We start from the raw sequence: 27,405 nt of genomic DNA, 5'->3' as shown, positions 1-27,405 counted from the left end.
CATGAAAACCAGTATGTTATTTAACCACATGCAAATTCTTATTTTACTGGTGAGGTTATTTTTTGTTATGCCTGGCCTGGACCACATGCACAGAGTCATGTACATAGTTTACTTATGGAAAACTGTAAGCTCTTCAATTGAAGTCTACCTAGGTCAAATGTTGTGGGGGTTTTAAGTGGAGTGCATTGGTTTTTTAAGTTGTTTCACCAGTCACAGTGGTTCAGTTTCACTGAGCCCAAATGTTATTCCAGTCCTCCCAGTTTCACTCCTCATTCAAGCTTCTTGGCTGTGACAGTTGGTGGAGGGTGAACTCAGTAACCCCCCCGTGTTTTCGTGTCGGTCTTTGGAACAGGTTAGTAGCAACCTCAGCAAGTCAAACCAGTGGTTTAGCCTTCAATAAGCTTGAGCAAGACTAGAGCAACACAAATAATAATTGTAAAGACTGGAACGGAATAAATGGATTGAATCCATTCCATTACAGCCATTACAATGAGCCTGTCCTCCTATAGGTCCTCCCACCAGCCTCCACTGCTGTACATGTGTGAAACACTCCTATTACCATTATGATTTTAGGTGAGAGTTGAAAACATGCATTGTTACTGTATTGTGCTTTTCACTTGAACATTAAGGTTTACTTTAATTACCCCACAGCAATTAATCCCCAGTGGTCAAGCAATCATCTAAAATACCTACATGTGTTTTGGCATCATGTTGTTCTTCAAGTATCACTTCACTCCAACTCTCTTAATTGGTGTGTTAACAACACCCAAGGAAAAATAGTAGGGAATTGGGCAGCTGAGTTGTGGTGTAGTAGTGAACTGTAATAGCCTGTCCTCTGGTGGAGACTCGAGACTCTTAAAACAACATGACTTTATAATGAAACACAGTAAAGGCCCTTTTTCTTTTTGGAAAGTTGCCAGCCATTACAGGCATGATTAATGTCACTTCTCCTGACTGCAAAAATGTGGCTAATATGAAACCTACAATAGCCTAACCCTGAGAAATGGAATTTCCCCCTAGGGTGGTTGGATTTAGGAATGACTGCAGTTGCGAGGTGGCATTGGCAGGCTTCCTCCACTTAAAGCAGACCATCCATGCTTTCTTCTGTCCATTATATTGCATACAGCTGTAACATGGGATATGTCATGTTGTTTAACATGCATTAAGAGTGATTGAAAATCCACCACACTTTGAGGAAACGTGCAAAAACGTCAAACAAGGTCAAATAATTACAAACGGACACTATATTTTACAAATTAAATTGTTTATGTTTTTCATATATAGATTAGTTTTTCTTCTCATTTAGAAAATGACTCAAAATGTCAATAACAATGGCTATAATGTGATATAAAACAAAAACTGAGATCCAATATACAGTATATAGACATGAAATATTGAAATAAACACCAAAAAAGAGAATGTAAAACAACAAAATAAACAGGGAAAAGCATTGGTGTTTCAGCTGAAGCTCCCGTTCAATGTCTAAAAGTGACACACAAACCATTAAAACACTCTATCCAAAAAAAACACTGCTTGTTTTTCATCGTCAGAGAATAGCCAATCACACTTTACATCCCAGGGAAGGGCATAGTAGTAAAAGTATGTCACATCTAGAAAATAACTACGGTGATGGCATTTTGAGTAGAATGACCGTTTTAAGGTATGGCAGTGTAAATAGTGCTGATTCTCCCATACTGAGGGAATGCAGATCATTCCAACCCCACGTTCACTGTGCTGGAGTACAGTATAGCATCATTATCAGAATCCACCTGCAATCTCTAGTCACATGTTCAAGCCACGAGAACCAGTCTATAGGGCTATACATGCTTTTTCTCTTTTCGCTAAATACATTCATGTAAACGACAAGTAGAGTGATGTTCAAAGTGAGGATGTCTAGACCTGTTTCTCTATCAGTGTGTGTGTGTGTGTAGATCCTTGAAATCGAGTAACCCAAACAGACAGGCCCAAACAGCAGTCAGTAGCAAGGAGCCATTCTATATTGAGGGACAGGGACCTACTGGATGGTGCATACAAGAGGACAGACTAAGACCACCTGCGGTAAGTAACAAAAATAACAGTTTCTTGCAGTTCCGATGTCATTACTCTATTAATTTTTTAAAAACTACTGGGAATACATTCTATGCTAACATGCAAAACCAGCAAGCGGTGCACTGTCTATTATATCTATTATTGTTATATTTCAGTGCATGCCATTCAGAAAAAATAGCATTGAAATCCTGATACGAGGACTACGGTGCACATGTGCCATTCAGTTCTCACGTATTTCATTCCTGAAGCTTTTGGGGATTCTAGCATTGGCTCTCAGTTCCATCGCCAGTATGTGAAGGATCTCTTGGGTGGGTGGTTTGTGTTTGGGTGAGACTGCAGTGGAGAACCAGGTGTGTCAGTGCAACAGTTCAGGATAGGGGTTTGGACATGGATGGATCAATGTGACGGGTCATGATGAGAGAGGGCGGTGCACCGACTTGCCGTATCGTATCCGCATCTCAAATCATCTGAACATAGAGGCAATCTGCTGGTTACATGGCTGTCTTTGGAAGTGCTTCTGTGAGTGACTGAGGAAAAGCAGGTGTCCCGTCCAGTCTAAACGCTGTGTCTGCGGACGTAGAGCTACATCAATCAAGTTGTCACGCTCTCTCTCCGGTGTCTGTTACCCGCAACAGATCATTCAAGAACATAATCTCCTATCATGACCTGCCTGCCCGCCCACCTGGGTCCCAAGATCACAACATTCACAACAGCTGCAAGAGTGTGGATTTAGAATCAGATATCATATTCAAGCATCTCTCCGTCTCCCTTTTTTTGATTTGAAAAGTGAATCAAAGTTGAAGTTGGAATTCGATAATTCAAGTAATTTGTCGCTACAAAGTGAGGCTTTGTAAGTGAGACCATTGATAGATGCAGAATGGCCACTACCTGACCAGTACATCAAGAAAAATATGAGTCCATGTTCCTGTCATTGAGAAGCACCTTTGTAATAAACATTACATTATATCAATCCACATTCTTGCATTGTGTGTGTGTATGTGTGTGGTTGGACAACCGTGGTGTTCACAGAGTTATGTGTTGCCGGGATGAGTAGAGGATTGCTCAGCAACTCACATAAGTACTTATTGCTACAGCGAATCAGAATGTAATTCAGGTACTGTAGAACAGTGGCAGAAATAGGCCCATAGCAACCACAGTTCACCTTAAGCTACACATCTCCTATCTTAAACAATTTATCGTAAAACCATTTGTACTAAATCACATTTGTCTTGAAACAGAACAAAAGGTTGAACAGCATGTCAGTATCATTTTGCAGGTAAAACACAGTTGATAAAACTATTACTTTTTAAAAACCAGGTCTCCTGACAAAAACAACATCTGGTCATCACAAATAAAAAGAAAAACACACCAATTCAATAAGAAATTCATTTTGCACGACAAAACGGACTGCCAAGACAAGACCAGTCAGTGGTCTTGATAACCCAGCCTACACTCTTAGGAGAAAAAAACGTGTTATCTAGAACCTAAAACAGTTACTCGGATGTCCAAAAGGGTTCTACCTGGAACCAAAAACGGTTCTCTTATGGGGACTGCCGAAGAAACCTTTAGGAACCCTTTTTTTCTACAGCTGTGCTGTACCTTATGTTGTTGTGGCACATTATTACCGGTAAGAGGCTTGTTTCAACCTGTGCCATGCTTTTGTTTGAAGCACAGCCACTTTGCACAGTCACATAGTATTCCCTAGAAGTAAAACGCTGGCCTGCACACTGCTCACTGGAAACCCATTGGCCGAATCACTTGCTCTCAGCTCAAATTGACTCAAAGCAAAGCTATTGCCTCGGGCTTTTACCTAGAGTGCTGAGTGTTACAAAAAACATTCCTTCGCTTTCTAGTCTCCTAGAGCTGTTTGAACAGTCTTAAAACGACAGCTTCTCTGTGGCTTTAACACTCAACGCCTCTGTTATCCTCAACAACAAAAGAGTCACAAGGTTTGGTCTTTGAGACACTGGAAGGAACACTCGCTAGATGAGAAGGTTACATCGACTAGCTTCTAAAAGTTGCATGAGGTTCCATTCTTACCAATTCATTTACAATGATGACTATCCCCAACATTGCAGAACGTTATGGGAACGTTACAGAACTAAATGGGAACGTTATGGCAGGATGAACTCTTAGCACCATTTGGAGTACTGGAGCTTCTATACCACCTGTTTCACTCCTACCTCCAGTCCAAACTACTTGTGACAACAGAGAGGCATTGACATGTAACAACCACAGAGAACAATACAGGCCTATCGCCAATAAACGTTTCGATAACGTTTCAATAACGTCCTAATCATTAAACCAGTTTTCAGGGCGTGAAGTAGAAGACCCCAAGTGCAGCAAGAGACGGTGCGAGACTAACTTGGATCAGAATTAGAAAGTGAGGCGATACTCGTCGTCGTTACTGGCATCATTGAAAACACATGTAAAAACACTGGTGGCCTGGGTATTGTAATTGCGAGGAGGAGGACGTCATCTGGAGGTCTTTGACATGGCGCTGAACGCTTGCTTCCTCTCTAGTTCTTTTCGCAGGGTGACCGGAGAATCAGTGTCCTCTTTTTGCACTGACAGGCAGGAGTGAGCATGGCATCATTGACAAAAAAATGAAATTAAAAAAAATGATAGAGCACTGAAACAAAGAGGAGACTGGAAGGGAGGAGAAAGTCGTGGAGATCCTCCTCCCTCTTCTTCTCTCCTTTCTCCTCAGTTCACAGACCCGCGGTTGTCCTTTCTCATTTCAGTGGTGAGAAGATGAACACTGTCCATTTGGTGGTGTGTCCCTGGAAAAGGAACCGCGCGTGTGTGTGTTGAAGAGGTTTCACAACGTGTGTGTTGTTGCGTGTCTTTCACAGTGTATGTAGTCAATGGTGTTCTGGGGAGTGTAAAAGTGTGTGCGTTTATCATAGTAGTTCTCTGAGATTGGTGAACATATACTGTAGGTTTGACAGAGTGTGTTTGGCAGTGGGCGTGGTGTGTGTGTGTGTGTGTGTCGAGCGCTTGTGTGTATGTGTTTGTATGTATGTCTGTGTCTGTGTGTGAGGGGGAATGTAAGGGAGTTGTGTGTGTGTGTGAGAGAGAGAGAGAGAGAGAGAGAGAGAGAGTGTATCGTCTGAGTGCAAGTGCAGACGGTAGAGGGACCAGAGTTGGTGGGTGAGGTTGCGATTTCATCATACAGTTCAGTCACACCTGTGACCTCTCCCCTCCTCACACTCTCCGTTCCTCCTTCTCATTGTTGAAACAAATCTCCGTCCGTCAGTCTGTCTCTCTAGATGAAGGCCTCGGGCGTGCTGCCGTTGTTGATCTGGACGTAGATCTTGGGGTCCTCCTCGCGCTCTTGCTTCTGGCGTTGGAGCTGGCGGCTGTAGCAGAGCAGGTAGAGAGGCAGGCAGAAGCCCAGCACCGTCAGCCCCAGCAGGCCCACGTTGACCTGCGCACAACCACACACAGGAAGTGACATCAACAGTGAGAAGAATGGAGGGAACAGCGGTGTTGTTTTCACATCGGGACGGCAGTGTGTGCTATGACATGCACTCGGGGCAGATTGCTTTAGAACAAGGTGGCTGCTACACATCAGTCGTATCCAGGAGCCTTTGCAGCATTATGCTCATAGCACATTAGTATACTGGAAAGGGTGAAAGGTCGTTGCTCTCTTACCCATAGGGGGTCTCCCTTCAGGGGGCCCATCATGGCCATGAAGAGGGGCTGCTGCAGCAGGGCAAACAGGGCGCTGATGAGGGACTGCATGCCTGTCAGACTGCCAAACTGAGACGACGGGTACCTAAGGAGGACAACCAGCATGAGGCACTTGTGTGGGAGGGACTGTGCACGCGCGCACACACACACACACACACACACACACACACACACACACACACACACACACACACACACACACACGAGACACTTACACAGCAGCATAGAGCCCTCCAACTGCAGAGTGGATGAATCCTCTCACAATGGTGTGCAGAATAAACGATAGAATCTGAGGGCAGAGAAGAAAGGAGAAATAGTTCAACATGATGTGTTCCAGAATCTACAGACCCAGAGCATGCATGGTGCCCTGTCCCTCCATCCTAAAATGGAGTCCATGTTTAATAAATAAAGTCTTGACAGAGATGTTCCCAGAGCTGGGTTGTAAATAACTTGCATAACTTGTAATGACACAACTGTCCACCAGGGGACACTGTTGCATTAAACAATGGATCAGCTCACAATAACATGTGAGTCACTCTCCCTCTTTCTTTCTCTGCACCAATATCTCTCCCTTTGGCTATAGGAGGGCTTTACAAAACACTGGGAAAGCACGCGGTGAAATGTGTGCTTCTCCACAGCCCCTAGAGGAGAGGAAAGAGAGAGCGAGATGGAGGAGAGGAAACAGAGGGACGACTTACCTGGAGAGGGAGGCTGGGGACGAGGCAGGTGACCCCGAAGCCCATCAGTAGCAGGTTGGTGAAGATGAAGGCCCGTGTGGCGTTGGTGATTTTCTGGATCTGTCTGTCACGACGCTTGGGCTGGGTAAGATCTCTATCAGAGGGGACCTCACATGTTACACACATACTCCCTGGTTATACAAATAACATAGTAGTGTCCTGTGGAAGGCTAGGGGAGTATCTGGGAGGCAGGGGATTGCTCTGTTGGAGTGTGTGTGTGTGTGCCTGCGCATGAGTGAGTGTGTGCGTGCGAGCTCGGGTGCGTTCGTGCGTGTGAAACTCACCTTTTACCCGGCTTCGCGTTCTCATCCTCACACTCTTTGAGTTTCCAGTCCATGATGTACCCGATCACTGGGGCGGTCATCAGACAGAGCAGCTGCAGCACTCCGAAAATGGAGGTGTACACACTCACTGTGAACGGCAGGAGAGACAGAGACATGTTATTGCCTCCAGAGCTTACACTCACACATTTTCAAGACACGAACGCACGCGCACACACACACACACATACACACACACACACACACACACACACACACACACACACACACACACACCTGTGTTCAAGTCTCTGTCGGACAGCGACTCGAGGATGTTGTTCATGGCTCCCATGTAGAAGATAAGTCTCAGCTGGGTGACACACATGGTGATCAGGCTGAGCATGAAAATAGGACTCAGGATACTCTTCATGAAGGACTGGGCTGTGGACACACAGGAGGAGAGACAGATTAACGTCAACAACAGTACCTGACCTTTTACTCCAGTAAAACTGAAGTTTAAACAGTGATGCTGCGTTCAATCTCAGAATGCAGAATAACGCAATTTATTAATGGAGGACGATAGACAGGATTATATATATATATATATATTTTTTAAATCAGATTGGAGTGAGGTTTTTCCTGTGTGTACTGTACAGGATATGCCTTCTTTCATGTCCTCCACATGCCGTGATGGAAAACTACCAGGGCATAGCTGCTTCACCTCAGGAACAACATGGAGGTAGGGAAACAGGGAAGCTCGGTAACACGATGGCAACATGTGGGGGCCCGTGCTGTAAGCAAGGGGCCTGGGGCCCTGGTCCGTTAATCATCTACTGATCTCAAAGCTGTAAAAGCTGCGGCAGGGCAGTGGAAAAGTCTTAATGGTCACGCCACAGATGTGTCCAGCGTTTATTGCCCAGCAATGCAGGTATCTCTCCAATGCTCTGGAGACGGGACCATCGTTGACATTCTGGCTGGACAAGGGGCTTACAGGCTGGTACATTACATTAGAGCAGGTGGTTCTAACAGTCTGTCTCAGTCTATAACACTGGGTCTCCCCTGTGTCCTGGACCCATAATATGAGTTAGAATATTATTCACAAAGCGTCTCAGAGTAGGATCTGGGATCAGTTTTGTATTTTAGATCACCATGAATTAAAGGGGGGGGGGGGGGGGGGTCTGATCCTAGATCATCACTCGGGTTTACATTCTTGACTGGCACACTATGTGACCACACTTGTAAGGACACACCGTGATCATTTTCAAAATACCTAGCCTACACTGGCAACAGTCGCCATGGCCAGTGTTGACTTAGATACAAAACAGTCCCTTAATGGTTTGGCTGATATAAGAAGCATGTGGTGGAATTATTGTAATCAAAAAGAGAGACTTTTGGATTTCTTCAAAACAATCAAACTGTATCATTTCATTACTGCAGCACGGGAGCTGGTCGGTAACCACCCCTGGAGGGGACCACCGAGAACTCAACCAGCTGGTTTGAGCCACAGCATTTTATAGCAAAGTCCATCCTCCTTCAGTCTACATGACACACAACAGATGTATGGAATGGGTCACAAGAGCCATCTCCCCCAGGTACCCCAGTACAGAAACATTAACTCATGCTCTGGAATGTGGTATCACCCCAAAACATTGTGCATTTCCTGTCCGTGTCCCCAGAGGCCCACTTTCAGCTCACACGGACACAATAGAGTTATACGAACCCTCTATTCTGTTGCATAAAACAACCATTTGATGCAATTACAGCACTATAACATAATCTTTCAACTTTGCTCTCACAACCGATCCACAAACGAGGTCCCAGGCACCAAAGTATCTTTGAGTGAGCCTTCTTTGAAAGGGAAAAAACTCCTAACAACCAAATAAATCCCCACCATCACATGCATCAGATTGATGAGTGGACAAACACAGATAATATATATATAAATAAATATATAAATAAATATATATATATTTATATACAGATATATAAATAAATATATATATTTATATATATTTATATAAGAGAGAGAGAGAGAGAGAGAGAGAGAGAGAGACAAAAGAGAAAGAGAGAGGCTTGGGGAGTTGGCCCTTAGCAAGGGGCCCCTTGAAAACCTCCTGACACGTGGAACTTGTCCAACAGAGTTACAGAACCGCAGGCATCCATCCTGTGTGTATAATGACCCCCCTCGGACCTTACTGACTGCTATCTGCCCTCTGGCCCGGCCCCACCACCGCCACCCGAGCAGCACTTCTTGGAATGCGGTCCGAATCGATTGCACGGTCCGTTCGGTACCAAAGAGAGCCTGCAGAGAACCACAGGTTTCCGAGCCCGAGGGAGTGCGGAGGGAGCACAGCGGAGGTGAGGAGGGGTCACGTGGCTGATTTGAGGGTGTTTTGGAGGTTTGTGGCTAATTGCAGTGTACAGATCTGGGTTAGTGAAGGCAAAGTGCATAGCCAGTTGTGCGTTTGCAGGATTTAATTTGGGAGAGGGAGGATGGCCTTGGCGACCTCAGCGCCAATGACAGCGCTCCCTCAGACAAGCTGGCGGCTGGGACCAAAACACTGGCTGGTGGGCGAGCCCACTCTGAAACATCAAAATTGCACTGATGAAGTCAGAGCTCTTCTTTACAAAAGTTGTAGAGTATGGAATAGCAATCCATCATAGAGGAACAGTCGACCATATGCTAGATCTAGGCCTGTATCCAGGATCAGTTTAGCCTATTATATCGTTAAAAATATGATTATATGAAAAAGGGGGGACCTTATCCTAGATCAGTACAAGATACAGGCCCAGATCTTGCATATGGTCGATTGTTTACCTCTGTTTACCCATAAGGCAGGGCTACAATGATCCATTGCATTGTTGTGTTGGATCTATTTTTGTCTGTCAGTCTGCTCCTATCTAAATTCTACACCATGGCTGGAGCAGGATATTGTGTTGGTGAAGTGGTTGGACAGCTTAACATCAGACAGGTTTCTGGCAGACATGTCCTTTGTTGTGTCCAGATTATTCAAAATGGTGTAACAAGGAAACTGGCAAACTGGCTTTTGGCCTCATGAAGTATGTATTTGTGGAGGTTCAGTGCTTGAAACCCATTATGGCAAATCCATTTAGAGAAAGAAGCCCATCACACTCGGTGTGCACAGAAAATGCACAATGTATTTTCCTACTCTCGATCTGAAAGACATCAAAAGCAGTCATATTCTCTGGTCTGGGATGAACAGATGTGGCCTGGCCAGACACTTACATTCCTCCTGAGACTTGCATTGGACCTCCAGGTCAACGGTGGAGAGACACAGCTTGTTGCCCTCCTGTTGGGCCAGCTCCTTGGGGTTTTGCTTCATGCTGTTCCCCACGCTGAGTCGTCTCCCCACCGTGGTCACCTGGCGGTAGAACTGCTTTCCAGTGATCTTATGGTCAAAGCCCAGCCAGCTGAACTTGATCTTCACACTGAGGGAGATAGGGAGAGAGACAGACCGAAAGGCAGGGAGAGGGAGGGAAAAAAACAGCGAGAGAGAGAGGGAGCGAGCGAAAGGGAGAAAGGGAACGGGGGAGGATGAAAAAAAAACAGAGCAAAGAATGAGACTACATCCAGGTGAATGAGAGCAAAGCCAGCTGAGCTCCTCATCTCATTAGATTTCCTTTTTTACAGGGCCTCAAGCCTTCGCCATGCTGCAGAGGAACGTGTGCTGGGGGATGTAGTGTACTGAGCTCCAAGGAGAATGGAGACTCTATGGAAGGCCTTAATATTCCTACTTCAGCTTAAGTTGTTGAACCTCAAGTCCTAGTATTATCCCCTAAACCTGTTATTGTTGGCTAATATTAGAAACTGTCTGTCTATTAGGTTATAACTAAGGATATAACCAATGATATAAGGAACAAATACTAGTAATACTAAACTAATATTAGGTTAAGGGGATGTTTAGGAGCGTGACGTTTAGGAGTGTGATGTTTAGGAGCATGATGTTAAGGAGAGTGATGTTTAGGAGTGTGATGTTAAGGAGAGTGATGTTTAGGAGTGTGATGTTATGGAGTGTGATGTTTAGGAGCGTGATGTTTAGGAGCGTGATGTTGAGGAGCGTGATGTTATGGAGCGTGATGTTGAGGAGCGTGATGTTATGGAGCGTGATGTTGAGGAGCGTGATGTTATGGAGTGTGATGTTATGGAGTGTGATGTTATGGAGTGTGATGTTATGGAGTGTGATGTTAAGGAGCGTGATGTTATGGAGCGTGATGTTGAGGAGCGTGATGTTGAAGAGCGTGATGTTGAGGAGCGTGATGTTATGGAGTGTGATGTTATGGAGTGTGATGTTAAGGAGCGTGATGTTGAGGAGCGTGGTGTTGAGGAGCGTGATGTTTAGGAGCGTGATGTTACGGAGCGTGATGTTGAGGAGCGTGATGTTATGGAGCGTGATGTTATGGAGTGTGATGTTATGGAGTGTGATGTTAAGGAGCGTGATGTTGAGGAGCGTGATGTTGAGGAGCGTGATGTTATGGAGTGTGATGTTAAGGAGCGTGATGTTGAGGAGCGTGATGTTATGGAGCGTGATGTTGAGGAGCGTGATGTTATGGAGTGTGATGTTATGGAGTGTGATGTTAAGGAGCGTGATGTTGAGGAGCGTGGTGTTGAGGAGCGTGATGTTTAGGAGCGTGATGTTGAGGAGCGTGATGTTGAGGAGCGTGATGTTATGGAGTGTGATGTTATGGAGTGTGATGTTAAGGAGCGTGATGTTGAGGAGCGTGGTGTTGAGGAGCGTGATGTTTAGGAGCGTGATGTTGAGGAGCGTGATGTTTAGGAGCGTGATGTTTAGGAGCGTGATGTTGAGGAGCGTGATGTTGAGGAGCGTGATGTTATGGAGCGTGATGTTGAGGAGCGTGATGTTATGGAGTGTGATGTTATGGAGTGTGATGTTATGGAGTGTGATGTTAAGGAGTGTGATGTTGAGGAGCGTGATGTTGAGGAGCGTGATGTTATGGAGCGTGATGTTGAGGAGCGTGATGTTGAGGAGCGTGATGTTATGGAGTGTGATGTTATGGAGTGTGATGTTAAGGAGCGTGATGTTGAGGAGCGTGGTGTTGAGGAGCGTGATGTTTAGGAGCGTGATGTTGAGGAGCGTGATGTTTAGGAGCGTGATGTTTAGGAGCGTGATGTTGAGGAGCGTGATGTTATGGAGCGTGATGTTGAGGAGCGTGATGTTATGGAGTGTGATGTTATGGAGTGTGATGTTATGGAGTGTGATGTTAAGGAGTGTGATGTTGAGGAGCGTGATGTTGAGGAGCGTGATGTTATGGAGCGTGATGTTGAGGAGCGTGATGTTATGGAGTGTGATGTTATGGAGTGTGATGTTATGGAGTGTGATGTTATGGAGTGTGATGTTAAGGAGCGTGGTGTTGAGGAGCGTGGTGTTGAGGAGCGTGATGTTTAGGAGCGTGATGTTACGGAGCGTGATGTTGAGGAGCGTGATGTTATGGAGCGTGATGTTATGGAGTGTGATGTTAAGGAGCGTGATGTTATGGAGTGTGATGTTAATTAAGGAGCGTGATGTTAAGGAGCGTGATGTTAAGGAGCGTGGTGTTATGGAGCGTGATGTTGAGGAGCGTGATGTTGAAGAGCGTGATGTTGAGGAGCGTGATGTTGAGGGGCGTGATGTTAAGGAGCGTGATGTTATGGAGTGTGATGTTAAGGAGCGTGATGTTGAGGAGCGTGATGTTGAGGAGTGTGATGTTGAGGAGTGTGATGTTGAGGAGTGTGATGTTGAGGAGCGTGATGTTATGGAGTGTGATGTTATGGAGTGTGATGTTATGGAGTGTGATGTTATGGAGTGTGATGTTATGGAGCATGATGTTGAGGAGTGTGATGTTATGGAGTGTGATGTTATGGAGTGTGATGTTTAGGAGTGTCTTACGTGTAGTCCATATCCTCAGGTCCAGGAAAGGGCTCCAGGGGCCAGTTGAAGAAGCAGTTGATGAAGACGAGGCCAGCGCAGGCAGCCCACACCAGCAGGATGGTGATGAAGGTGGCTCCTAGGTCATAGATGACCTGATGAGAGAGGAAGCAGGGACCAACAACCACAACATTAGCTCTATGTCTGACCTTCACACTGACATGCGGGAATAGGAAAGTAGAGTCAAATTGGTAGCCCTGATAGTAGAAAGTATAGTTAGCCTTGATAGCTAACCTCCATAATGGTGTGCATGGTATGCATGCATGTGTAGACTAGCTAAGTAGATGTGCGTGTGTGTAAGCTACCTTGATCCCAGGGAAGGTGACAGCGGAGGATGCATACGATCCAATCATGAGAGCGATGAAGGTGGAACGAAGATCACCAAACATATTGGGAAGCTGAGGAGAAAAACACAAGAAAGCGACAGGATATACGATTAGGCCACGCTTAAATCAGATCAATGCATTCACTTGTGTAAAAACACACGCATAGCCATAGAGACACGCACGCATTAAACAAAAACGGTTTTTCCAAAAATGTAAGGCATGACATCATATTAGGAAATCCTGACTGTGTTTTTTGGAGGTTGTTGACATGGAATGAGTAATGTGGGCGGAGTCTTGGTGATGCTTTCCCCACACTATTTATGGCAGTGAGAGAAAGTCCAGAGCAGCCTGCATATTTAGTCCTCTACTTGAGGTTAGAGCACAGGTTGTTCTCAACTCAACTGCTAACTGTAAACAACTGTCCTTGAGCAGAGAAGTAGGGAGCGAGGGGGGGAGGGAAGGAGAGAGGGAGAGAGACAGAGAAAGAAACAATTAAAAAGGGGAGAGCAACATCTGTCTGGCAGACTAGGCAGCCCTCCATATCTCTACTGTGTGTGCGCTTGAATCTCCCGTGACAGAGTCGGGGAAGGGAAATGGAGGGAGAACAACAACAACAAAAAACTGACAGAAACACACCAAAAATGTACTGACTGAGCCATTCACCAGCGCAACAACTCCTGAACATAACTGTTTGATGGCACATCCATCCATCCACCCTCACCACAGGTTCCCTGCTTGTTAGAGCCGCGGAGGAAATCTCTCACCCCGTGCCGTGGCCTCCCCAGACGTCATTACCCTCCACTACTAATTGGAGCAAAGGTTAACGGCAGAATCAAAACATCTACACTAACAATCACATTCCAGTCCTCCTGGAGAAGTGAAATGAGCTGGAAACATCTCTATTGTGACATTTACAGTAGGAGTGAGTAAAGCTCTACTGCAACTCAGCACTGGTGCCTAGTTAGCAGGATAAGAAGAGGTGTGTGTGTGTTCATGTGTGTTTTACTATCCTTGTGGGGACCAGAAGTGGGGAGATTTCGCCAGTCCCCACAAGGAAAAAGCGTATTTTAGGCTTTGGGGTTATGGTTACAATTAGGATTAGGCTTAGGGGTTTTATGGTTAGGTTAGGGGTTAGGATAAATAGGATTTTGAATGGGAATCAATTGTTTGGTCCCCACAAGGATAGTAAAAACAAACATGTGTGTGTGTGTGTGTGTGTGCCTGTATTATCAGGCTGGCAGACAGAGGAGAGAAACACTGGTCTTATGCAAGGCTACCTCTCCACCATCTCTCCTAGCACACTACCTACCTCCACCTAGCACAGCTTCAATCAGCAGTGTTGGCTGTGGAATTACCCTGGACTAAACTAGGCTGAATAATGTGCTTGAGTGTCGCCAGGGATTTCAAATCAAATCCAATTTGATTTTTCACAAGACCTTACTGTGAAACGCTTACTTTACAAGCCCTTAACCAACAAAGCAGTTCAAGAAATAGAGTTAAGAAAATATTGACTAAATAAACTAAAGGGAGAAAAAAATCTAATAAAATATAACAATAACCAGGCTATATGATGTGCTTTCCATTGCTCTGCTCTCCTCAGTTCACCTATTTCTCTGTCACCACCAGACTGTCAGTGTGTCACCTGACTATAACATGACCACAATGACCTCACTGAGTCAGTCACAGACAGACCGACAGACAAGCAGACAGACAGACAGACAAGCAGACAGACAAGCAGACAGACAGACAGACAAGCAGACAGACAGACAAGCACAGCCCCAAAAAGATACTAACCTATATCCCAGTCACCCTTTGTCCGTCTGCTCTGCTAATATTGTTGTTTACCAGGTTTGGATGTAATGGAACGAGTTCACCTGCCTTTGATCAAATTAAGGACATGCAGGGGGAAAGGGGAAAATAATGAATTGTCAACAGAGGGTACAGCCTAAAACATCAACAGCATCGGAAGGTCCAAACCAGCTCACAGCCTAAAATGCTGCATTTACAGTAGGTGCCTCATTAGTTTTAGTGGTCTGAAGTCAGTTTGACTGGGAGTTGCTGTGGTGGTTCCAAAACAAACCGCCACAAACAAGATTCCTCCATCTTGTTCACGTGCAGAAACAAACCACATAATTATGTCTTATAGCTATGACATAATAAGAAGGATATCCAGCTGTCAGCTGTAATGAAGGAGGTAGACGTACAGCCTGTGAGGAGAGGCTCATGTTGGGAAACAGGATCTGTGTACACCTAGAAAAAAAAAAAGCCTTGGGACGCTACGTTGTAGAACATTTCGATAGAAATACTTTATGTGATGTAGAATAAGGACGTCAGCACTAATAATGAAATTTGTCTCTGCAACGTTGAACATTGCTTGCCTAATGAACCTGGCCCTGATAGGAGTGCAGCCTTGAGTTTGTCTTCCTAATCTGCCTGGCCGCCGATATCGGAGCACTTCCTGAATTGGGCACCATCAGGCATGACTAAATACAGTGTCTTCTAGAGAGAGAAACAACAACCCAGGGCTGGTTAATGATTGGCCAACTCTTCACCTGAGACATTACCTGTTCCTGTTTCATGAATACTGGCTCTGTCCGCGTCCCAAAATGGCACCCTACTCCCTGCCTAGTGTACTACATTTGAAGTCCCTATGGACCCTGTACAAAGTAGTGCACCATACAGGGAATAGGGTGCCATTTGGGGCACAGACCGTCTCTGTTAGCTCTGCTAGAGCCAAGCCGAAAAGGCAAGGTCAATACAAATGTGACTGCATTCACCTACCAAGCTCTACTTGGCTCCATTATGGGATCTGGAACAGTCATGCAGATAAAAGATAAAAGTCTGTTTGTAGAGTGTTGGACTATGAGTAGCATCTAACTCCATAGGATGTACTGGAAGCTAAACCATGTTGCTATGTTGTTGTGGGGGAGCAACAACTTTATGGGCAATCATTTAATCAATACAGGCTGATCACTCCGGATCTATAAACTGCAGCCAGTGCCGTGTCTGTGCCCTGAACAGGTAAGAAAACGTCTACAATGCACTTTCATACCCTCACTAAGCTAGGTGCTAGTACTTATCACTTGAGACGATTGAGAAAATCCCTATCTGAAATGCTGAGTGATGTTTGCAGTCAGTAAAGAATGCCTGTGGTAAGCAGTGATCCTCTAAAGCAGTGGTTCCCAAACTTTTCATAGTCCCGTACCCCTTCAAACATTCAACCTCCAGCTGCGTACCCCCTCTAGCACCAGGGTCAGCGCACTCTCAAATGTTGTTTTTTTGCCATCATTGTAAACATAAGAATTCGTTTTTGTCACAACCCGGCTTGTGGGAAGTGACGAAGAGCTCTTATCGGACCAGGGCACAAATAATAATATAATAATAATCAATAATTTTGCTCTTTATTTAGCCATCTTACACATAGAACCTTATTTGGTCATCGTAAATAGTGAATAACTCACCACGGGTTAATGAGGGTGTGCTTGAAAGGATGCACATAACTCTGCAATGTTGGGTTGTATTGGAGAGAGTCTCAGTCAAAAATACTTTTCCACACACAGTCTCTGCCTATATTTAGTTTTCATTCTATTGAGGGCCGAGAATCCACTCTCACATAGGTACGTGGTTGCAAAGGGCATCAGTGTTTTAACAGCGTGATTTGCCAAGGCAGGATACTCTGAGCGCAGCCCAAACCAGAAATCTGGCAGTGGCTTCTGATTCAATTCAATTTTCACAGAACCGCTTGTTGCAATTTCGATGAGGCTCTCTTGTTCAGATATCGGTCAGTTGACTGGAGGCAGGGCATGAAAGGGATAACGAATCCAGTTGTTTGTGTCATCCGCTTTGGGAAAGTATCTGTGTAATTGCGCATCCAACTCACTCAGGTGCTTCGCTATATCACATTTGACATTGTCCATAAGATTGAGTTCATTTGCACACAAAAAAATCATACAATGATGGAAAGACCAGTGTGTTGTCCTTGTTAATGCAGATGTAACAGTATAACTTTAGACCGTCCCCTCGCCCATACCCGGGCTCGAACCAGGGACCCTCTGCACACATCAACAACAGTCACCCACGAAGCATCGTTACCCATCGCTCCACAAAAGCCGCGGCCCTTGCAGAGCAAGGGGAACGACTACTTCAAGGTCTCAGAGCAAGTGACGTCACTGATTGAAACGCTATTTAGCGCGCACCGCTAACTAAGCTAGCCGTTTCACATCCGTTACACAGAGAAGACCTCCAACTTCTTAATCATAGCCTCAATTTTGTCCCGCACATTAAATATAGTTGCGGAGAGTCCCTGTAATCCTAGATTCAGATCATTCAGGCGAGAAAAAACATCACCCAGATAGGCCAGTCGTGTGAAAAACTCGTCATCATGCAAGCAGTTAGACAAGTGCAAATTATGGTCAGTAAAGAAAACTTTAAGCTCGTGTCAATACTTTGCCCCTTGATAACCAGTGCACTTCTGTATGTTGTAAAAGCGTTACATGGTCGCTGCCCACATCATTGCTTAGTGCAGAAAATACAAAAGAGTTCAGGGGCCTTGCTTAAACAAAGTTAACCATTTTCACTGTAGTGTCCAAAACGTCTTTCAAGCTGTCAGGCATTCTCTTGGCAGCAAGAGCCTCTTGGTGGATGCTGCAGTGTACCCAAGTGGCGTCAGGGGCCAAATGCTTGCACGCACGTTACCACTCCGCTATGTCTCCCTGTCATGGCTTTTGCGCCATCAGTGCAGATACCAACATGACAAGCAGCTATGTTTGGCTACATTCAGACCGTTAGTGGAATTCCCACGAAAGAGTAATGGTTAATGTGATTGGATGTTAATTATTGGACTAGACTACCTGTATTGGACATTGTGTTGTTATTTCACTGGACACTAGTTTAATTTGATTTTTGGCAGTAAAACGAGGCTACTCAGGCACGGAAAAAAACCTCACTCAAATGTATAGCCCTGTTGGAGAATATAAATGTGAATATAATTGTGAATGTGAATATAAACTTTTTGAAAATGTGAAGAAAAAATTATAATTTTAATGATTTGGCGTACCCCCGGCGGCACTGCACGTACCCCTGGGAGTGTGCATACCCCAGTTTGGGAATACCTGCTCTAAAGCCATTAAGGGAAGCAGTCTTATCCTATTCGCATCTAAGTAAATACTACACATTCTACACTTTCCATATCAAAATGTTGCTAACAAGGAGAAGTGCTGTTTGGGGTTTAAGGCTGGGTTTCTGTATCAGCACTTTGTGACATCTACTGATGTAAAAAGGGATTTATAAATATAGTCTATTGATTGATTGCATGTGTGTCTCAAATGTGTGCAGTTCTACTTGAAAAACAAACCCTAGACTGGGTTCATCCGATTCTTCTGTGTGACGGCAGCAATGATCGTTATCTCGAGTGCAGCAGGCGGAGACAGAGGGAGACAAAAGTGGGAGAGAAACGAGGAGAGTGAAAGAGTGGAATAACTAAAAGCCTCTGAGGCACAAAGGCCAGAGAGAACAGACAAGGAGGATATTGATAGAAGGGGGAAAACAGAGAAGTGAAAGAGAGAAGAGGGGCTGCTGTTGCGTTAAAAGCTTCACTGCTTACTGGACAGCCAAAGGAAACCAGTACAAACCGGTCCAATCCTGACAGGACGGAACGCCATCATAAAATGAGTCAACATGCTGTGTCCCTGACGACCACACGCAGACAACACCAGCCTGAATATCTCCATCTCTGTGCCATCTCTGTGCTACCACTCTGTCTCCCGTTCTCATCAACACTTTGTTTTGCATTTCTGGCCTTGCTGTGAATCTCTATCCACCCCTATCGAAACCTAAAGCTAAGTGCATGGTGAAAACAACATCATGTGCAGCAGTTGACGGCCTTTTAATAAGTCAATCAACATGACCCTGAGATCAGTGCCTCCACAGTCTATTAGTGTCATCAAGCCCCAGTTAGCAAGTAAACATCTGATGGCAGGACATTTTACAGGCAGGGGGAGGTCGGTGTATGTGGTGGTGACCCTGTCTGAGTAGAGAGGAGCTATCATTAGTCTAGCCTGGACCAAGATCTATTTGTGCTTTCCTGGCAAGAGAACATCATATGTAGATCTGGGACTAGCACCAGTTTCACTTCACCTTTGACATTCATCTCTCTACCTCTCTCCGTCGTTCTCTTTCCAAGTGCCAGGAAGCAGTAAATAAACTAAATCTATGTTTATCGAGCCAGACTGAAACTTAATTCCCCCCGAGGACCTAGTGACACAGAACCCAGAGCGGGATTGGGACCAATGAAGAAGTCCTAAGATAGAAAGGATTAGTGTTTCATGCAAAACATGACTCAGAGATAATAGAATCATCATAACAAGTGTCGCAATGTACAAGAGGAGGAGCGCTGTGTGTGTGTATGCATGTGTGTGTGTGTGTGTGTGTGTGTGTGTGTATGTAAGTGTGGGAGGAGTGCAGAGAGAGGGGTTGGGGGGGGGGTCTGGTTGAGAGAGAGATGGATAGAGGATGGTTAGGAGATATCCGCAGTGGTGATTACTAATACTATAGTGGACTGAAGGAGAGATTGAGGTCAAAGCTATTAAAGGGAAGTGGGAGGGAGGGATGGAGAAGAGAGAGGGAGAGACAGACAGCCTGCTGCTGGTAACCGGAGAAGGGGGCAGACAGAGATAGGCTAGGCAGTTTACTGATAGAAAACAGAGGTGGGTAAAACAGAGCTCTCCTCTAACGCCTTGGGTTCTCCTCCACTTGTTTTTCTGCAGCTGGGACACAGAGTGCTGAGTGTGCAATCAGAGAGATGGAAGGAGTGAGGGGGCAAGCTGCCAAACCTCCCCCTTTTCAGCAAATTAGAAGAGTCAGGAAGAAGAGAACACATAGAAACAAAGAAAAGGGGTATCGTGTTGCATACCTTTCTTTTTGTGTAAATCTACAATCCAGACGAGAATAAACCTTAACACAACTGTCTGTAGGGGACCAACTCAATGAGTTCAGACTGATTGAATGAGATACAATGTATCCATTTGGCTTTAGTGCAAAAAAGGCTACATTTGAATTTAAAAAAAATATATATTTTCCTCTGTGACAACCTTTGACCCCCACACCCGGGAGGAGAGTGGCGAAGAAGAAAGTTTGGAAGAAAAAGGTCCGGCTGTACAAAAACACCCGGAACCCGGACCAGCAGTGTAAAACACACTGTTAGTCGGATCAAGGAATTACCACCGTGAGGTTACTGCAACAGAACAGCTGAAACAACACCAGTTCCACACCAGACCAGTTCCTTGACACACGCACACACGCACCCACACACCACATACACACGTGAGGCAACTAAACGGCTATAGCATAACAGGCTCAGGCATGCTTGCGTGGGGAATGAATGAAACCAGAGAAAATTAAAACAGTGGGGAGTGGGGGAGGCAGAAGAAACCAGTTGGGCAGCTTCTGGGTGTCGTGGTAGTGTGTGTGTGTGTGTGTGTGTGTGTGTGTGTGTGTGTGTGTGTGTGTGTGTGTGTGTGTGTGTGTGTGTGTGTGTGTGTGTGTGTGTGTGTGTGTGTGTGTGTGTGCCAGCCAGACAAACAGACAGAGCCCCTCTGAGCCCCTGCAGTGGGGGGTGGTGAGGAGGCCAGGGGGCAGGAAACTGTCAGGAAGGGGTTGCAGCGCTAAGTGTGACTGACTTCCTACTTCCTGTTTGTCAGCTCAGCATACAGTGTGTCTCTTTTCTCTCAAAGTGCTTGTTGTGAGTTTCTTTGTCTGTGTTTAGGGGCAGATAAACAATGAAACAATGAAATCACGTTATCTGTAAACACCATTGTGTCAGTGAAACCCGTCCGAACATTTAGTCTAGCTGCCAGTGAACCCTGGCAGTCTTGGGCCGGCCAATCAAAGGGCTCTGTCAGGATGATGAATAAGTAAGGAGGAGGTGTCTTTTTGTGGCTCTCAGTTGGACCAGAGCACAGTTGAATAATAGATTTGTAATGCAGGGTATGTCTCGCTTTCTTTATTTTCTCACTCTCTCTCTCCATCCCTCTGCATGTGGCCTCCCTGTGACGCAGCACTTTCTCCGTGCTGACGACATCACCATGTCCCACCCGCCCACCCCGCTCTCGTCGCTCCCCTCTCCATCCCCACTCCTCTTCCCACTCCTCTGTCTCCCTACTCCCTATTCCATCCTAGCGCACTCCCCCCTCCTCACCACTGTCCCCATCCCCACCTCTCTCTGCTCCCTTCCCTCTCTCCCTACTCCCGCCATAGACATGCATCCTCGCTCACTCCCCTCGGTCCCCTCCCCAGCCTCTCCCTGCGGTACAGGAGAAGACGCCACTTACCGTGAGGGAAGTAAAGGTCATGCACATTCCTCCGAACCCGTTCAGTGCCAGAGCAAAGAATATGAGGATGGACAGATCTGGACAGGGAAAACACGTGTTAAGGAGACGGGATGGAACAGACACACATACTGTACTAGAGTAGAACGTGAGTAAATAAAAAGAAAGAACAAAGAAATATGCATACTCTTGGGGTCGCTCGATCCATAAGCGATCAGGATACAGGAGAAAGCAAAGCAGGTACTGAAATAACAGAACAGGTTGAATATGAGGAAGGTTTATTCATACGATGACACACCAAAGCCAAGTCAGAAACAGAACATAAAAACTGCAGCAGGAAGTTGCGGCCACTAAAAAGTATTCAACCCTGTACCGAGTTATAGGTTTTGTGACAATCGCAATAAAACATTAGAGTGCCGTGTTTGCATGTGCAATATGCTGCAATTATTCTGACAACACCGGGCGCCATCCCACTTCTGACACCAATATAGCTCATTTTGGGTATAGCCCCTGCCGGGACTCGAACCCGAGTACAGAGACTGTCACCCCAACACCTTTGCTTAAATGATAGTGGCCGCAACTGTACATACTACCTTGTCTCCGTTCTACTACCTGCCGAGCAGCCGGAGCTTGCGTGGGCCATACTTGTCCATGACAATACCCAGGGGCAAGGTGATGGCACTGAGGAGGAAGGAGCCCACAGTGAAGGCCAAGTTCAGCATCTCATCCTGGTCCTTACAGATGGGCCAGCCGTTCATCTGGAGGTACTCCTCCTCCACCACGGGGCTCTGGGTGATCCCCTCCGCATCCCCAACCTGGACTGGCTCAGACTGGTTCTGACTGGTGCTGTTACCTGGAGGCACAAGGGAACTGAATTGAACCTTCAAATTCAACGTTATGGTCCCGGAGGGAAATAGATTTAACATCATGCATAGAAGACATTAAAAAACATACATTAAAAAGGGATTCCTGGTGTTTCGGTCGAGAAATTAAGCATGATCCGATTGGAAAAGACGACCCATAGATGAAACGATCACACTAAAGTTTCTTCCTGAAACTTTACATTCTAGTTTGATTAGATAGAATGTGCCTATTGGGAGAACGTCATGGACCATCTGAATGACGAAATGCTTCTGAGGGTTGTTTGGGATTGGATTGCAGCATTTCTTGCGCAAGTGTTCTAAGAAATGTCCTGCCTCACCGGAGGCCACCGATTTCAGAGGAAACATCTTGAAAAGTAATCCATCTCAACAGCACGTGTCTATTTCTGTTTCACTTGTGTCTCGTGTGTCTCTTTCCCGAGACAGTGTGAGCCATGGACAGGTCAGGTAAACAGAAAAAGCTCAGTGAAAGATACTGCAACCAAACTGCTGGGATCAACAAGCTACTCTGAACTCCCAAAGCAAGGCAAGTCCATGGCAACCCAACCCCCTTAGCACCCCCAAATGTTCCCAAAGTGAATTCCTAAGAGGATAGAGACAGTAATCATATCATCTGTTAGTTATTTCCGCCTATCATACTTAATAGCACTGTTTGTTATAAGGACTGGAGACCAGTGCCTTGGTTATGAGGCAGGTTACTGTCGTTGTTATGGAGAGAAAAATAACTGTAGCCAACACCCCAGTCTCCATGGGTTTAACTCAGACCAAACAGAAGACTATGACATTGACATTGAAAAGTCTCATAAAACATTATTGTTGTGGCCTACGGGAGCTGTAAGGCATTGAGTAAGGGCCTGGGAGGAGGATAGGCTGCATGACAAACGGTTATTTTTTCAGTGCTATTCTCAGGTGACGTCACGTGACTTTGGACAACCTCTCCAAAAACCTTTGGTAACACAAGGTGTTTTTCAAGCAGTCTTGAAAAGCAGGTTGATGTTTTCTTGAGAGTGAGGCTGTGAGTAGACATGGCTGTATTATATAATATGTAGGTTATAGGTCATAGATGGTAGTTAACACATAGGTTAGCAGAAGGCCAACGGCAGCTGGGCCTGCCTGGCTGGCGGGCTCTTACTGCTGAGCAATCCAGACAACGTGAGCCTGTGCTGCTGCTGCCGATCCAATAAGGGAAGCGCCCTGAGTGACGCTGAGCACAAACACTGTGTTAGCGCGACAAAGAGCTTATAACGCCTTCAAACAAAACACTGTTCACTTCTCTGTTTTGAGGGTTTACAACATGATTCTAATGACTCGCAGAACATCCAGAGCCAATGAAATCATATGAAACAAACTAGCCCGGGCCCTGCTTTCCAGCTACTATGTGCCTGCAGCTTTCTTCCTTGTAATTTAGAGAATAAGAACATTCAGACTCTCAGGCCATGCTCTAACAAGATTATTACATCACCAACACAATAAGAACACAATGTGACATGTGTCTTCTTTAACCTGATCATCCATCAATGGGAAATGGATGTGTTTCTTACACATGTCCATAGATGCCGTGTCAATCGCAACGCGTCTGACCCGATCACTTACCAGTGATAAATGTAAACGACTGACAGAATCCGACGGACTAGCTTTGTTGCCAGAAAATGGTTGCCATCGGCGTAGAACGTCTGCATTTCCTCGCGTTAACTCATCAGAGGAAGAGAGATAACCAGCTGACAGTATTTTTCCGGCATCATAAGCCTTTCAAGCACTATCTATTTCAAAGCAGTGAGCAGACAGTAGATTCATCAGCTCCAGATAATGCGCTAATAACACTGACACAACACTGATTAAAATAGCTGGAAAAGCTAGCTTTGTGCCAGATAAAAATATATATAATATTTTTATTGTCACATACACAAGATAGGTGCAGTCAGTGAAATGTGATTTTTACATGGTCATCCATAGTAGTACAGTGGCCCTGGAGCAAATGAGGGTTAAGTACCTTGCTCAAGGTCTGTTTGTGCTGTCTTGGCAACTCCTATGATCAAGCCAAACAAAGGTTGACAGCACAAACAGATCTGTGACCAGACTAGTTTAAGGAAGCCGGTAAGGCTGAGTTCTGTCAGGGAGGTGGTTGCGGTCACAGGGTGGGTGAAGGTGAGGGGTGAGCGGGGAGAACCCTCTGCTCTCTCAAGTCTCGGCTGAAATAACACTCATTCCACACTGGCCCTAGGGTCTCGTGTTTCCTGCCAGTAGCTAGCGACATGAGATGCCACAAGGCTCATAGGGCCTTATGCACTGACACAGACACTCCAACCTTGTTCCCCTGCCATAGACCTGACCTTAAATCACAGGAGGGGACGGGGAAGGGGGTCAAAGACAGAGACACCACACATGAAAGAGTTATGGAACGTGCTTTTCCAGGTTCCATGACAGGAAAAAAAAAGTGACTCTATTCTGTTTGTTGGCAGCCTCGTTAAATAAAGGTTAAATAAAAATAGTCAATTAAGTTTTAATAGTACTGGCTTGATAGAGGCTTGATATTTCCCGTACAATATGTTCTGTCCACGTTGTCAGTGAACCATGCCTTAGCTAAACTGAGTGTAAACCCAACTATGTCAACAGTACACACCTTACAGTGTTAAACCAACAGACGCAAACCGATCGCTGCAGCTGTACATAGTCCATCTGTCAATAGCCCACCCAATCTACCTACATCATCCCCATATTGTTTTTATTTACTTTTCTGCTCTTTTGCACACCGGTATCTCTACTTGCACATCATCATCTGCTCATCTATCACTCCAGTGTTAATCTGCTAAATTGTAATTATTTCGCTACTATGGCCTATTTATTGCCTTACCTCCTCATGCCACACTGTATATAAACTTTATTTTTTTCTATTGTGTTATTGACTGTACGCTTGTTTATTCCATGTGTAACTCTGTGTTGTTGTTTGTGTCGTACTGCTTTGCTTTATCTTGGCCAGGTCGCAGTTGTAAATGAGACCTTCTCAACAAGCCTGCCTGGTTAAATAAAGGTGAAAAAATGTAATATATAAAAAAAATGTCACGGGGGATGATGACAGTTCAGTTTATGTGACGAAACACAAGCGCTATCGGAGAGAGAGAGGTGAAGGGACTGGGAGGCAACGGTGTTGCATATGGGAGGAATGCGAGCCTCACACTTCACAATGTCAGCCTAGCCACAAACTTTCCCAGTAGCAGATAGGTGAGGAAGCAAAACAGAAGCAGCCCACGGTCCAATCTCAGATCCTTTCAATGGAACCAATGATATGGGGACCAAGGTCACCATGACACCAAACACTTACATAAAGGACTCTCAGCAATCTGATTGACAGATACCTTTTGAATGCATTCATTTATTTTTTTAAACATACGAGAAGACAAGGATGGAAGAGCGTCAAGACTGACCTGATCTGCATAAATCAAAAGGCTTATTCACATGTTAAACGCTGCCTGGAAAATAGAAAACACTGTGGCAGATGATCAGAGGACTCCTGAGTCGATCTCAGGCCATGTTCTAATGATATTAGTATATGTTCCAGTCCATCACAGGCCATGTGCTAATGATATTAGTATATGTTCTAGTCCATCACAGGCCATGTGCTAATGATATTAGTATATGTTCTAGTCCATCACAGGCCATGTTCTAATGATATTATTATGTTCTAGTCCATCACAGGCCATGATGCTGTGCTTTATTTGTCCTGTCATCTCAAGATCTCGGTAATGACGCATATTTTCGGCCCACTGCCTCCCTAAGTGTCTGTGTATTTGAAAGATGAAAGGAGGACAGACGAGTCATAGACTATGGGAACAGGGAGAAAGAGCGAGAGAGAGCGCGAGATAGAGAGAGAGAGAGAGAGAGAGAGAGAGAGAGAGAGAGAGAGAGGAGAAAGATCCAAGTCACCGGTTTGCTGTAGCATTTAGCAAATAAACCAATAAAAGATGCCCTTATGAGCACCTGGAAATGTACCTGGTACTTTCATCCCACCACCCCATGGTTTCATTCATCATCTCTGTGATGTGGGTGATTTAGTGGAACCATCAAATCCCCACAGAGAGAGAGAGAGCTCTGAATCATAGCTGCATTACAGGCTTATTAAACAGGCTGACTGCTATTGATGTGTTTTTTGTCTCAAAGCTCAACTTTGGCTGGGCTGGAAACAACGCAAGTGTCTTGGACAATGATATAATAAATCCCTCTCACACACTTTCAACACTAGCCAGGCTGTATAGGTGTATTTTCTAAAAGGCCACTTGCTGTCCTTTATGGCAACATCATCAAAAAACTGTTCAAAACCCCCAATTATGTCATATGCAGTAGTTGCTCTGGGCCTGTATTCGTAAAGCATTTCAGAGTAGAAGTGCTGATCTAGGATCAGGTCTCCCTGTCTATGTCATCTTAGTCATGATCTAAAAGGAGAAACGGATCCTCTATCAGCACTCATACTCTGTGACTCTTTGTGAATATGGTACTGGTTACATTTGCATTGAAGTAGACAAAGCCCCTCAGGAGGAACTGATCATGTCAAATGTAAGTGGAAACTCATTCAATTCCTCTGCTCAATGTGATTGGATTAGAAACCCCTCACCCCTTCATCCGATCCTCACCCACAGAGCATCCCTTTGATCTGAACATTCTATCACATCCTTCTATTGTAACCCCCAATGAAATAACTTACGGTATTGTTCTAAAGAGCCCCATTGAAGTGTTGCACCATTCCAACAAACGCGATTGAATTAAAACTGCACAGACACATAAAGTCCTCTTCGTCTCACAGTAGTGAAATAGAAACACCTTTTGTTGCTGAAGGAAATAAGCATAATAAGTAGGATAGCTTAAAACACACTTAAATCTTTGTCAGACCTTCCAAGCCCAAGTGATACCCGTTCACCTGTCTCACATGCTGAAGAGACGTTTCAGTTGAATACATTCAGTTGGACAACTGACTAGGTATCTCCCTTTCCCTTCCCCCCCCAATACTAGATATAGGGGAAAAAATGCTAGAAAAACAAAGGTTGCTAAATGTCACAATGAAAACAAGTATTTAAAGCAACAAAAACTACGCATTCACTGAAGCAACAAAAACCTTCCATCATTCTCTCATCTACAATACTTATATAATAACACAGGTATAACACATGTAACAACGGTATTTCCTTTTTGGGGGTT

General features: G+C 45.1%; 1 protein-coding gene across 1 annotated transcript in view; it reads right to left on the bottom strand.

Moving 5' to 3' along the window:
- Window positions 1-1,247: 1,247 nt before the first annotated feature.
- Window positions 1,248-27,405, bottom strand: part of LOC110503649 (large neutral amino acids transporter small subunit 4) — a 29,108-nt gene continuing 2,950 nt past the window's right edge. Inside the window, exons 3-14 of the mRNA XM_021582086.3 lie at window positions 21,950-22,190; window positions 21,525-21,580; window positions 21,341-21,417; window positions 12,993-13,085; window positions 12,649-12,782; window positions 9,990-10,192; window positions 7,040-7,183; window positions 6,767-6,893; window positions 6,444-6,576; window positions 5,961-6,034; window positions 5,707-5,830; window positions 1,248-5,479 (exon numbers count right to left, since the gene is read on the bottom strand). Of these exons, the coding sequence (XP_021437761.3) occupies window positions 5,318-5,479; window positions 5,707-5,830; window positions 5,961-6,034; window positions 6,444-6,576; window positions 6,767-6,893; window positions 7,040-7,183; window positions 9,990-10,192; window positions 12,649-12,782; window positions 12,993-13,085; window positions 21,341-21,417; window positions 21,525-21,580; window positions 21,950-22,190 (1,568 nt within the window). The 3' untranslated portion in view covers window positions 1,248-5,317. The remainder of the gene's footprint in view (window positions 5,480-5,706; window positions 5,831-5,960; window positions 6,035-6,443; window positions 6,577-6,766; window positions 6,894-7,039; window positions 7,184-9,989; window positions 10,193-12,648; window positions 12,783-12,992; window positions 13,086-21,340; window positions 21,418-21,524; window positions 21,581-21,949; window positions 22,191-27,405) is intronic.

Source organism: Oncorhynchus mykiss, chromosome 24 (assembly GCF_057628025.1).
Source record: "Oncorhynchus mykiss isolate SJ-2025 chromosome 24, ASM5762802v1, whole genome shotgun sequence".
NCBI lineage: Eukaryota > Metazoa > Chordata > Actinopteri > Salmoniformes > Salmonidae > Oncorhynchus > Oncorhynchus mykiss.
Note: the sequence above shows the minus strand (reverse complement) of the source record. Positions and strands in the feature narration are given on the sequence as shown.